The following is a 14,715-nucleotide window of genomic DNA, read 5'->3' as shown; positions in this document are numbered from 1 at the left end:
TGAGGTAAAACCTTACAAAGGGACCCGGGGAGGACCATGAAGCTGCAGCACAGATGTCCTCCACCGAGGCCCCACCCAGGAGAGCGGCAGAAGCAGCCACCCCACGAGTGGAGTGCGCCCTGTCGCCCCCAGGGGGATCCTGCCCAGCCAACGTGTAGCAGAGGGTAATGCCCTCGCACAACCAATGGGACAGGCGCTGCTTCGACAGTGCCTTACCAGCACGAGCCCCACCGTAACAGACAAAAAGCTGGTCGGTAACCCTGAAATCCTGAGTACGGCTGAGGTAAATCCCCAAAGCACGGACTGGACATGACAGGTGAAGGCCCGCATCTAACTCACTAGTGTGAGGAGGAGGACGAAACGCCTGAACCACAATATCCCGGGAGCGGAAGCAGGATTAGGTTGCAGAGTGGCACCGCAATCGGTCCGAAAAGACAGGCACTCTGGACGTACCGAGAGAGCACAGAGCTCACCTACGCGTTTAGCGGAAGTGACAGCCAGTAGGAACGCGGTCTTGAAGGACAGCTGTCCCAACGGCGCCTGCTCGAGCGGCTCAAACGGGGCCAAGGACAACCGACCGAGGACCAATTGAAGATCCCAAGTCGGAGCCAAGGAGCGTTGCACCGGCTTAACGCGCCGAGCGCCAAGCAGGAAATGCTTCACAAGAGGGTGGCTGAACAAGACATCCCCTCAAACCCCTCATGATAGGAGGATATAGCTGCCGCATATACCCTCACCGTCGAAGCCGACAGTCTATCAAGGAGAGACTGGAGGTAACAAAGGACAGCATCCAGGGGGCAGGAGACTGAGTCCCGGCCCCCCGCCTTACACCACACTTGGAACATACGTCATCTGCCCGCGTAAGCGCGACAGTGGAGGGAGCATGCGCATTCCAGATGGTAACACCATCAGGATCAAGAACCTGCGCCCCTCAACGTACCCGTCCCAACAACTGACCTAACAGATGTATGGGGAAGAATCCCTGGCGGCACGGCATCGGTCCCAGACCTGCCTGGCCATGTCCAGACGTAATCCTCACCCGTCAGGATGAGGACCGCCCCGCGACAGTACACCTGCACCCACATTCTCCCTGCCGGGGATGTGGGGAGCCCTCAGGCCGCGCAGATGGAGGACGCCCATAGCCAGCCGCCCGCCGCCTGGTGCAGACAGGGGGAGCGTACTTCTCCCTGTCTGTCGATACACGACACTGACGTCGTATCGTCCGTCCTGATCAACACCATTTGTGGACCAGAAGGACCGCTTTCAACACCAACACATTGAACGTAGCGCAGACCGGGCAGCATGGTTTGCCAGCTGCCCCCTACTGCGTTGGCCCGACGCATCACCAGCGAGGGAGGCGTCGGTGAAAACGCGACGTGAGACAGCGCCGTAACCGTCCCAGGACGGAACCTCCCGAGCGTGTTGACAACACGCTCTGAGATGGATGCCCATAGCCCTCCAACCGTTGACTGGGAAGAGGAGTACTCTACATCCAGTCTACAGCAACCCCAGGCTGGTAGAGACCTGCTTGGTACGAGACCTGACGATCCACCTTGACCGCGAAGGACCAGAACGTCATCAGGGCAGAACACTCCGTAACCCCTGACGACGCAGAGGCCCCAGTGTGGCCTCCTCGCACTTGGTGAAGATGCAGGGAGCCAGAGAAAACCGAACGGCAGCCTCTGGTACTCATACGCTAACCCTGCAAAGGAAGCATAGGTAAGCCCTAGGATGGAAGATCGGAGATGCGCATACGCATCCTACAGGTCTATGGAGGAGAACCAGACCCCCACCTGACAGTGTTCAACAGGTAGGAGACGATCCAAAAAATGCTGAACCTTCCCATGGGACAGGTCCAGCCTGGGTCTTACACCCCTCCCTCCCAACTTCTCAGGCAGAGAACGCCGGGAGGAGAACGCCACGACGATGGCTTGCTTCGTCCACAGAGATTGGATCTCGTTGACCAGAGCTGTCACTGCTGGAGACCCTGACAATAGGGTCTGTACCAAACCTGAAAACGGGTGGGGTTGTGTAAACACAAGTCCCCGCCTCAGCGTTCTCTCCATCCACCTCGACATATGGTACTGCCGTAGTCATATGTGACGACACTCCCGACGCACCCGCCGTCACGTGGCGCAGGTCCGCCAGGAACTGTAGATAGTTGGCCCGGTCCCCCCGCTGTGCGTAGCCAACCCTGGAACCGTGCGAGCAGCGCGTTCCGTGTCGGAACATCTGACCCTGACACCACCCACGAGGCAATCGCACCCAAGGGGGAACCCAGACAGAAAGGGCCGGTCTGATACAGGGGGCTTCCGATGAAAAAAGCCCCCCTACTGAACACCCCTCCAGAACATGCTGAGGAGTTGTTCTGCAGCCGGACATGCAAGGTGTAAGGCCCCCATGGGTTCCTACACACCGTAGCCCTGCAGTGATATTACTACCACCCCAAATCACGTGTGCCTGCGACCACTTGCCAATATTTCAGGAGTGGGAGGCACCAACATGATACCTGGCCTGGCGAAGGCGAGGCCGGGGAAGCCCGCACTGTGTGCCTCAAAAGGTTTCGAGCCCCCCTGCTGACAACACTTAAGTTGACAGACGTAACACCAGGCTCAACCAACACAGCTCAAGGTGTGGGAGCCGCTTGACAGCACAACATTCTCACGGACAGACCCAGGCTCAGCCATCAACTGGGTGTCAGCCCCTGTCCCCATGAGAAGCGAAAGGGGGGCCGCCCGCGCATCAACGAAGGCACGCGGCCCGCAGCCAAAGGAAACAATCAGAGCCCACTTTTTCCGCTGGTGTTGGGGAAGGGAGTGATCGGAGAGCGGGCTGCTCGCGGCAGGACGGTGACGGCTTGTTTGTTCAAGCTGAACCCATCCTACATGGCCGATCCCTTGGCCGCCAAGGCTGTCGGCCTTGTGGACACCTGTCGAATCAACGCCCAGGATACCTCCGGCGGGGGAAAACATGGCCGCCTGTCGAGGGCCTCGTCATCGCCGCTGACGAGGCCGTGCTCTCTCTTCTTCTGGCTGCGCGGTGTGAGGCGGTGTAGGGCCTAGGACAATACCGCCCGCGCTCCAGCAGAAGACCAAAATCCCCTGCGGAGAGGGGAACCCTGAGCGGTTATAGCTTGCGGCTGGGTCAAAGCTAATAACGTCAACAACCTCGCGCGATGTGTCGACGTCGGCTGGCCCTCAAGGCCCCGCCACCAGACACCATTTTTTTAATAGAAAAAAACAGCAATTTGAACACAGTTCTAATCGTTGCCAATTCCATACCGTGGCGGTACAAGCTTTAACAGCCCACCAGCCACTCGCCAGGCCGACCCACCCATGGCGTCGGCCGGGCGGGGCACTGTTTCAATATGTCAAAAACAAAGGACTGATGTTAACACGGAGCACCAGTGGTGGTTGCAAACAGCAACCTCCACTGTGGTGTGCACCATGAAAGGGTTAAATGAATAAAAGAACTAAACCACAAAATACTGTAGAATGAACAAACCCATACACACAACGTTAAGGGGAGGCGGACCAGAGCGAACTAGTCCCGCCTTCATTCAAAATATTCACAACAGCACACCAGCCCTAGCTTAGCCCATTTACCAAAAAAGGTAAACAAAGCCCCCCCCGCACTACTCCCCCAGTATACCGATTGACCGTCAGTATGAATGGTTGAGAGGAGAGAAAACTGTAGCAAGACAGACCTTCTCATAGCAGAGTGACAGAACGAAACAATAGCCCACTACACAGGGCCGCCTCAGGGGGTGGGGGGCCTCGCGTTTAAATTCGCACAGGGCCTCACATTTCTCCCAGGCGGCCCTGCCCCTATACTACTACAGCCTAGCGTGAGGCGATGTGGGACCCAGATCAACAACCGCCTGCGCACAGACACGCAACATGTTTACCATGTCGGCTGGACCCATAGCCCCACTACCCGACGCCAATGTGGATAGGAACTAGCCAGCTGAGCCATAACCCGCCGTTAAGTCCCATCCTGCAGTAATATAGCTCTACTGCTACACCGCCGAGCTCACGCATCGCCCCAGATGGGGACACCGTTCCATAGACCCCGCCGGAACACAAGGTAACATACCTGGCTAGGCTACCTAGCCACGGCCTACCCTGTTGTCAACCCATTTACCCGAAAAAAGGTAAATAGGACTCAGCAAAAAAAACCACAACAGCTACCGACTGACCTTCATTGATGAACCGGGCAAGAGGAGGGAGAAGTGACAACATCTCACGGCGGAGACATTAGAACAGCGTAGCAGTTAGCAGTAGTAGTAGCATGTGGCATTAGCGATAGCATGTAGCATAGCATTAGATGTTTAGTAGCATGCCCAAGACAGCTTGGAAACCGTTCCCTGCAGTGAACGTTCACCAAACCATCCTGCCCCCGGCGCCAACACACAACATGGTTGTGTAACAAAACAAACCAGCATTACTAACACTAATACCCATGCCTGAAGACACAGGGCCTACCTGGGTACAAGCTGGCCCGACAGCCAATCTTGTACAGCTGAACCTCGATCTGCTGTCATCAGACGAGGAACATCAACATAGGCCCGTCGTGTCGCCGAAAACATGCGTCGAAGATGCCAGGGGCCAGCAACCTCCGGTAAGCTTTCAACATTATGACTCTGATCTTTTTCATCCTGCTAGTTACGTATGGTGCACGCAGCCAGTACGCTGGAATGAAAATAGAGGAAGGGTGTTTGGTGACCAGAGTCATGGTTATATGGGCTACGCCTCCATAGGGGCGGGGCCCCATACAGGTGTGGGTGCATGTAGTTGTTCGTTGGGGATACAGTAGGTATCATAGGAGATAAGGGGTATCTCATAAGGCTCAGAGCGGGACGCGATAAGCAAATACGATATATAACAGTCCTATCTGGCTAATACACTAAGGTTAGCAGTCTTATATGGCTAGTGGCTACTACACTAAGGTTAGCAGTCTTCTCTGGCTACTACACTAAGGTTAGCAGTCTTACCTGACTAATACACTAAGGTTAGCATTCTTACCTGACTAATACACTAAGGTTAGCACTCTTACATGGCTACTACACTAAGGTTAGCAGTCTTATCTGGCTTCTACACTAAGGTTAGCAGTTTTAGTTGGCTACTACACTAAGGTTAGCAGTTATATCTGGCTACTACACTAAGGTTAGCAGTCTTATCTGGCTACTACACTAAGGTTAGCAGTTTTAGCTGGCTACTAAACTAAGGTTAGCAGTTTTATCTGGCTACTACACTAAGGTTAGCAGTTTTATCTGGCTACTACACTTCACAGCAAGCTTGTGATACTCCCAATTCAAAGTTGTAGCCACATTTTCTTACAAACTAACTTGGTCATGGATGTCTGGATTTGGTACACATTCTAGCCCTCTTGGGCAAGAGGTGTTTAGCAGACCGTGACATAGCCTACATGCGCAGAGACAGCTCTGTGTAGGGAGTGTTTACATATTGGAGTAAGAGAGAGAGAGAGTGAGTGGCCCCACCCCAGTTTACTCTACAGCTTAACATGGGATACATTCTTCTTTCCATAGGGCCTGCTTTTGCACGTATGTGTCATTCCTGCATGAAACGGGATCCTTCCCGTCAATGGTTGACTGGCCGGGAACAGGGCCGCATGTTGGGCGTCACGGTATGCCGTCAGTTAAAGTGTTGTTGTCTTTTCCGTTCATTCCAGGGTCACGCCATAATGAACTTTGTGGTGAAATACACGCCTGAAAGGCAAGCATACCTGAGGCCCCACCACGACTCCTCCACCTTCACCATCAACATCGCCCTCAATAGTAAAGACATAGACTTTCAGGTGAGGGGGATGTATTAAGTGCTTATTAAGTGTAAGTGCTTTCCTTTATGCTGCACAGAGCGGAGGAGGAGACGGCGGAGGGCTTCTGGATGTCATCAAATTAGACGTTATCTAAACTTTTCCCTCTTACGTCGTCTACATCCCTAATCGTGACCTTTCTCCGACCCGCTCCCCCGCACACATCCCTTGCTCCCCTGTCGTCTCTCGCCATCCCCCGCTGACATCACCCCATCTCTACCACCCTGTCCCTCGTGTGTTTTTAACCTTTATTTGACCGGGAAAGTCTGAGATTAAGAATTTCTTTTCCACGGGAGACACGGCCAGTGGACAGGCGGCAGCATAGAAGATAAACGCATAGTTACAGACGGACGACGTAAAAAAGAAAAAATTTAGAATAATAAACCCACGTTGCCAAAGAGTAAGAGTGACTGCCTCTAATTCTTTCGTTCCCCTATGTACACACCCACCCTTTCTTGGCCTTTAACCACTTCAGACACACACACACACACACACACACACACACACACACACACACACACACACACACACACACACACACACACACACACACACACACACACACACACACACACACACACACACACACACACACACACACACACACACACACACACACACACACACACACACACACACACACACACACACTTTAAATATGCACATTGTACAATCATTACTGTGTTTTGCATACAATTATTCATGAAGACTAACAACACATTCTTAATTTTTTCTCTGCCAACAAAATCAAGTTTAGCTCACTGCTCCAATATGCTTGGATAGCTTGGGTCATGCTTTATAACACCTTAGAAATATATATATATGTATAATACTTACCTATGCACAGCTGATCAGGTTTGAATTTCTCCACCAACAATGTCTAGTTCTCATTCTGCCCTCTGTCAGTTGCTGTTACTTAATGTTAGTACTACTTAATGGCAGAGGACTACAGTACATACAATTAAAATTATGTTCCACAAAAGTAGGTTCAACAGGGAGCACTGTCTTCAGCATGGCTACCTGTTAGAGCAGAAACTGAACAGAATCTAGCTAGGCGTGTGACCTTCTTCTTTGATAGGCCTGACATTTTCGAGCCACTAACATCAAGTTCACAAACATGTCCAATGATGCTACCAAATACAAAATGTCAAAAGCATTAACATACACAGTCATAGCCAAGGTCTCGGATAATATGTCTGTCCAAGAGAAGTATTGTGCCATGATGCAGGTCTGTCTCAAGGATAAGTACTTCCCTCTGATTTTCATATTGATTGTAATATCAGGTGTATTAGGAAATATTGGAAAATACCATTCAGGCGCTACTCATTAGGGATGTCCCAATACCACAAAAAAAAATTCAGTACTTACATTTGGGTACTTGCCAATACAGAGTACCGATATCAGTACTTAATGATATCATTACAGTTCTAATAATGAACTTTTCAGAATCTGATGTTCCTCACTTTCTAACTGTAACAAATTAAATGTAAAACATGACGCTGTTGCTAACAAGTTAAAATAATATTTAAATATAATACAATAATATACAAATAATATATACATATAATAAAATAATATAAAATAATATATAAATATGATGCAATAATATAAAACAATACATAAATATAATAATATAAATTATATATATTTATAATTCTATAAAACAATGTATGAATATAATACAATAATGTACATTTATATATACAATATAATACAATAATATAAAATATAATACAATAATATACTATATAAAAGCATATACATATTATATATATATATATATATATAAATAATAGTGTGCATGTATATATATATAAATATAATATAATAATAATAAAAATACATTCAACTTGGTGTTTTTCTGAACAGAAATGGCATTGATTTGTAGTATCAGAGTAGTTTTACGAGTACATGAACATGGTATTGGACCCGATACCGATACCACTAGGACATCCCTACTACTCGTGAGTGTTTTTTGTTTTTATTATTGCTTTTATACAACAGGTTGCGTCGGGGAAAATATAGGATGAATACAGACAATTCTAGGGTCTGGATCGATTTCAGTGAACTTGACGTATAATATTTTTTCCTAAAGATGCCTCGTTGCTATGGAATTTCGAATGGAGTAGGCTATCACCAAGCTTGGCAACGCAAACGAATGACGTATTAGTCTAATGAAAGCGAAAGTCGGAAAAAGTCATCAGCATGTTGACAGTTTCCATTTGATGAATGGCAGTTGAAACTTTCTACAACATTCTAAATCCAGAGCAGTGGTATATTCATGGTGATTTAACCATGAGTGTATCATGAATATACTCACGGTTTAGAACGTTCTCGACCAATCACAATGCGTGGTCAGACTGTCGGAATGCTGTTGTAACCAGTGTTGTGCTAGTTACTGAAAAATAGTAACTCAGTTACTTTACTAGTTACTTCATTTCAAAGTAACTTCGTTACTGTACTAGTTACTTACACCCAAAAGTAATGAGTTACTGTGAAAAGTAACAATTTAGTTATTTAAAAAAAAAAAAAAAAAAAAGATTGCTCCCGAGTCCCATGCCCCAGATAGTACTCAAAATCGGTTGATCAACTTGACAGTTTCCATTCACATCACCGAACTCTGCTAAGCAATGTGGTCTAGATACAAACACAAATCTGACACAAACAAATGTTGTCCAGAGTCGATATAATAAGAAGTGCGCCGGTTGAAGGAACAGCCTTTATGTCGCCGGAGCGTTTCATTATAACCATTATAATTCAAGGGTACTACGACTATGCGTGCACCTCATGGTACCAAAGCACCTCAAAGGCGCTTAAAACAAAATTACAAACATCACAAAACAAACTGGTCAGACTACTACTTGACCTGAACCCCAGAACCCACCTCACCCCTGCCCACTTTGACAACCTAGGATGGCTTAGAGTAGACGACAGAGTACAGCAACTTGCAATGGGCCTGGTCTACAAGATACACTATACGACCGGGGTACCCATGTACATGTCAAAATACTTCCCAAAGGTCAGTGAATACCACAACCACTACACCAGAGGAAGCTCAACAAATCATGTAAAACCCAGATTCGGCTCAAACAAGGGACTAAACACTTTCGCAATTATGCCACAACAATGTGGAACGCCCTACCCAAAGCTAGGGGTAACAGTACTGTATATTTGAATACCGTTTATGTCACAAATGTATCAGTACTAAATACCTATATGTCCCTATGCCATAAATGTCATGTATGTTGTGTATGTCATAAATGTCTATATGAATTGAAAATGGGGGACCCTGATGGAAAGAAGACAAACGTCTTTCTCAGGTCTGCATCCCCTTAACAATTGTATGTATTGAGCCGTACTGTATTGTACCCATTCTGCAATCTGTTAAATAAAGTTTTCATTCATTCATTCATTCACCATCTTGCAAGTTGCAACGTTGTTTAAGATATCAATCAAAGCATTGCAACGTTAGAATAGTTAGGATATCAATTGTGCATGAAAGGACTATATTTATATTGTTTGATTAGTATTATGAGATTCCCTGGCAGATTTCGTACAGTCAAAATCCGTTGATCAACTTGAGTTTCAGTGAACACATTGCACTCACCAAAGTCTGCGGTGGTCGAGATGTAGTAACGTTACGTTAGTCCAGTTGACTCCAGCAGCGCCTCAAACATGTTCTTTATCTCGTTTCCATGTTGTATATTAATTATCTCTCCAAGTAGTTGCTAAATGGTTTGTTAGTTTGTTACTGCGTTCTTTTTATGTAGATTCATAGCGAGCGTTTGTTTTGTTTACAATAGAGAGGGTCTATTTCTTTCCGTAGCCGCATTTCTGGTTTGCGCATTTCTGATTGGCCAGTGGCCAGACTCGCCTCGTATCATTCTACGCGGGTGGCGAGTGGATTTGGATGAGTGACAGTCCTCGTAGTTAACGTTAGACTCCAGTATCTTTGAGCCAAAACACAAATGACATAACTAAAATGTTATTTTCTTTTCGCTCGACAAAAGAGAAATACGCGAGTGCTCTGCCATTATCAGTCAGGAATCTCAGGAATAGTAAACAAAACACGCCCCCAGCATAGCGTTCCCCGCAGCCAGGCAGACAGGATATGAGGATAATAATAATAATAATAATCACTACCGCTCGCTATCAATCTACGCCGTATATAACGCAAATAACGCAGTGACGAACCATTCAGTAACGTAAGTAGCGTTACTGAATTTCAAAAGTAATGCGTTAGAGTACTAGTTGCGGCAAAAAGTAACTTCGTTTCTGTAACGCGTTACTTTGTAACGCGTTAGTCCCAACACTGGTTGTAACACACTCTTTCACACACCGTTCTTCCCCAGGGCGGAGGCTGTCGTTTCCACCGGTATAACTGCTCCGTACAGTCACTGAGGAAAGGCTGGAGCTTCATGCACCCCGGCAGACTGACCCACCTGCACGAAGGCCTCCCCACCACCAACGGAACCCGCTACATCGCAGTGTCCTTCATTGACCCTTGAACTCTGGACTGCAGATTATAATTGTTTGGTCTGTTTTTTTTTTTTTTTCACCAGGCTGTGTTATTACTTGTTTTGATCCATGGATCTGGTCTGTTCTGTCTTTTAAATGTTGTGCCTTTTTTTACAGATGCATTATATTGTTGTTAAAGAAAGCAATTAATGATTGCATTGACTTAAGCCTCTGTTAAACAGAGCGTCGTGTCTAAAGGGAAGTGACATTGATTCGCAATCATTCACAGTGAACGTGTTTCAGGAATAAATGTCACTGAACTGTTTTACTGTATTACTATTTAAGTCATCATTTGATCCCATAATGTCACTAAACTGTCTTCGCTGTATCGCTATTTAAGCTGTTGTTTCCCATAAGCTCCAATTCAGACTTGAGATAAGTGCAACGCAAAGTGGGTTTTAATATCAGAAATTGCACGACTCCGCATTTGGACGTTGGACTTTTCCTTACGTCTCTGTACCAGTTGTGCACGTGTGGAGAAACAGAGACGTGTCGCGTTCAAACCTTCAACTTCTCCTGAGAAAAGGTGGAATAAGTCCAGCACCTCTCACGACCATTTCCCATATCGTCTGGTACGGTGTTATTGTTTGCACGCACCATGGAATACAATCGTAAGACAATCGAGATGCATTATTTAGGATCAGTGGCCTTGGTATATGACAGATATTCTAACATTTGCCTGTCGAGTCATTCAGGATGCGGTCCATGTGAAGAATAGTATTAACATTAAAAGTGCACAGGAAGTTTACACGACAACGTACTATTTAGACTCTGCCGTCACCCGCTTTCAACTCGGGTGGCAGCTTAGGTTGTAGTTACCGACTCCTCCAGGGTGGTCAGCAGGAGAGGTGAACACCCCTGTGTAAATCTGTCCAACCGGCCACTGTCTCCGTCACCTTCGCCCAAATCATCTTTTCCTTGACGTTGTCGGTGCCATAAATTGTTCCATTGTGCATGGAAACCTACGCAACAACACCCTCTAGCCGCTGAGAAAATGTTTTTCTATTTCATTTAGATGATCTAATCATTATTCATCACCTACAGTAGATTCTACCATGGTCTGTTATGTACATTAAAAGGTGTTCCATGAGGAATATTATTCCATAGCCCATTGATCGTCAAATCTGTGGCACAAAGGTTTTAAACATTTGAAACACACACACAAAAAGGGATGAAAGATTATTGTTATCTTGAAGTAATGGCTCTGTTATGACACCTGACGACTGGAATAAATCAGCTGGCTGACTCTTTTTTTATTTTTTTATTTTACAATTACAGGCAATTGTGTTTGGAGGACCATATCCATTGAAAACATTATTGCCCAAAAGCCTCCCAGAGAAACATACCTTGTAACCAGTGAGCGGGTGCTTTAAGACAAGTTATTTACGTATTTCTTCAGAGATAAGCGCATGTGTAGCAAAGGACTGAATCCCAACATCTTGAGTCTTGAGGACTTGTGCACCATGCTTAAATCCTCAAGTCTGAATCTGAGCCATAACGATTCCTGGTACTCCTTATCATTCCGCCTTCCTGTTAAGTATGCAGATTAGTAGTTTGTGTGGTGAAGGTTTCAAACAATCTTTCTGTCTTCGAGATGCAATTTGTTAAACATGATTTCACATGGACTAATATTTGCAATGTGCCCAATGGAGGAAAAAAAAGAAAAAAAAATATTTTTGTAACTTTGCACACCAGAAAGAAAATAAGATGACAACAGAGTTAAATATGAATTCTGATTGAATGCAGTTCGATATTGTGTTTTACTTGAAATGTTTTTAGGACATTTGCGACAATCATTTGCGGAACTGAAAACATTTCTGTAATGTTTACTTTCTCTGAAAGTTGTGTGTGAATGAACATTGAACCTCAACCAGTTAACTTGCTTAACTTATTGTGAAATTTATGAAAAATGTCATAAAAAATGTATACCAAAAAAAGTGTCACTACAAGTTTACATTTCTTAACCCCTCATTCCTACTGTCTAAGAAACGTTGGTACTTACGACGCATAAAACAGTAAAAAATAAGTATTTTCGAAATGTTTAGATGATACTGGTTTTCAACCATTCAATGTTGTGGAATTCTCTTTTCTCTGCACATTCTTTTGCGATGCGATAATGACATCCGGAAGAGATCTTGGAGTCGTTCCTCACTCACCACTCACACGTTCAACATTCATACTCTACAGCCGCTTCCCACCCATGTCCGTCAAACTGTCCCTTTTCCATTGCGCACGCCCCTTTCACATGTGATTAATGAAACGCTCAGGGTCCAGCCTGGAAGTGGTGCAGCCCTGCTACAGGGACCAGAGGCACAGGGGGGGGGGGGTCTGGGGCCCGGTGTGGTGATGTACATAGGCTGAAAATGTACTTCAGTTTACCTAGGGAAAACAAGTGCACACATGCACATTTAACCACATGCAGGCTGTATACACAAGGGGATATAAGCCTGATGAAAGAGTGCAGGGGTAGAGTGGAGGGGGGGGGGGGCAGAGGGCAGCTGGAGGTCATGGGTGAAGTCAGCTGGCTATAGGACGTGGGTGTGGCTGAGTTATTTGTTTCGACTGACCCTTTTGTTGCTCTTATGTGTAGGAGATCATCCCTGTCCCATGAATCAAACCGGCCCCTGGCTGACCTCCAAGCCCCCCCCCCCCCCCCCCTGACGTCCACATATCCACTTTAGAACTCTGACCGCCTAGCACTGGAGGCGCGTACTGTAGAGCGCCGCTACTAACCCCCTCAGAACATAGTGTACCGTACCCGCAGCCCGGCTAATCCAAACATCCGTTGAAAAAGTTTAATATATAAACCGACCTCAGATCAGTGCTCGGGCTTCACTTCATCGTACCTCTCACCTTGCTCCATCATCTCTTCCTAGCTCTTGTTAGCTTTAGCACCCCGGGACCCTGCGGAGACCCGCGTTTCCAGTCCGGTGGGCTGGGTTAGGAGAGGTTCCTGACTGGGCACACGTTGTCACCGCTCCCTGTGAAGCCTGGAGGCAGGCTGGATGTTTGAGAGGTTGCTGTGAAGCGGAGGGGGGATTTAGGTCAGCTCTGGGGAAAAGTTGCGCCTGCTGAAAGAGGCCTTTGTGGGCCATCCTTTCCCCCCGGTCTGCACAGGGTCCAGACTCACTGAAAGGTGACATTGATACCTGCCAGGAGCGCAGGAAACCTACATGCTTTATAAGCTTGCAGGTTCTCGCTGGACATCGTATCGAAGTGTGGAAAGGGGAAGAAAATACCGTTCCACGTCGACTCCCGCCTTTGAGTCGGCAAAGACCGTGTCGCTGTCTCGTTGTTATTTTCCTCCACTGATTTATCCGAAGATGCTGTGCAAGTGTCTTTTTAGAGAGGAAGACGCCACCAAATCCCTGCACTGTACATCCGCACATGGGGTCAACGACTCCAGAGCTGGGGAACTGTAATCCCATGGTTAAGAAACAGCTAAGCGATACCTCTAAGTGCAGGGTGCCTGATGGCACAGTGATTATGCTGGAGTGTGGGCATACTGTACACTCCAGTCTCCACCACACAATGCATTTCAGCCTCCAGAGTGTTTACAAGGATGTCGGGGCCCTGAGGGCACGGGGCCAGGCCTATGTGTGGGCACATGTGGAGGGGAGGGAGGGAAAGGCAGGCAGGCAGGCCGGTCCGCGCAGTGGCACACCATCCCTAGGCGGATCCCCTCTGCCACGGAGGCCCTGGCCGCCGACGAGGGAAGAGAATGAAAGGAAGTGCACATCCCGGTCATTGCCAGCCGGCCGGCCGGCCGGGGTCTGGCACACGGCGTGCCACGTGATCCGGTGCAAACACACACACGGAGCAGACAGACGAGGTCGCCGCGGTACTCATCCCTCCCCAGAAATAGATGACCGTGGGCACGGCAGACGTGCACGGACCGACTCTTAAAAAGGGATGTATTGTGGAAAATGGGTTGTGCCTGGTTTTTAAATTGGTGTGGTCGTCTGAAATTGTATTTATAGGTGCCGGGGGGAAAATGACATAGGTACTCCTGGCCATGTGGCCAGAGTTTTGAAGGGCTTTAACACGTCAATACAAGCTGCTCTGAGTGGTTGCCCTTCAAGGAAGTCATACAATTGTTGAAAGGATACATGATAATAAAACACTTCCACCTAGCGTAGTGATGACATATAGAAACAATGTACAAGTTGCATCGTTTATTTTTTTATGTAATTTTTTTTTCTGGTTTCTATTGAGTTTTGGGATGGACATTTGAACCTCTGAAGAGACCAAATAGTGTATGATGTAACTTCCAGTCCTGAATGTGTCCCCCGGAATAATTAGAGGATAAGAATGAGGGGTTTGGCTGTAGTGGTCCTAATGTATAATACAGACAAGTATCAC

The 14,715-nt window shown here is 47.1% G+C and overlaps 1 protein-coding gene across 2 annotated transcripts in view; it reads left to right on the top strand.

Annotated features, from left to right (window-relative positions):
• The window catches only part of plod2 (procollagen-lysine, 2-oxoglutarate 5-dioxygenase 2), an 89,337-nt gene extending 77,058 nt beyond the window's left edge, over positions 1–12,279 (top strand). For both annotated transcript variants that reach the window (XM_084325622.1, XM_084325621.1), the window contains 2 exons: positions 5,692–5,817; positions 10,188–12,279. In XM_084325622.1, the coding sequence (XP_084181748.1) occupies positions 5,692–5,817; positions 10,188–10,343 (282 nt within the window). In that variant the 3' untranslated portion in view covers positions 10,344–12,279. The remainder of the gene's footprint in view (positions 1–5,691; positions 5,818–10,187) is intronic.
• The last annotated feature ends 2,436 nt before the right edge of the window (positions 12,280–14,715 follow it).

Source organism: Notolepis coatsorum (assembly GCF_963971535.1).
Source record: "Notolepis coatsorum genome assembly, chromosome: 12".
In the NCBI taxonomy this organism is placed as follows: domain Eukaryota; kingdom Metazoa; phylum Chordata; class Actinopteri; order Aulopiformes; family Paralepididae; genus Notolepis; species Notolepis coatsorum.
The sequence above is the reverse complement of the archived record's forward strand: the minus strand, read 5'-3'. Positions and strand labels throughout refer to the sequence as shown.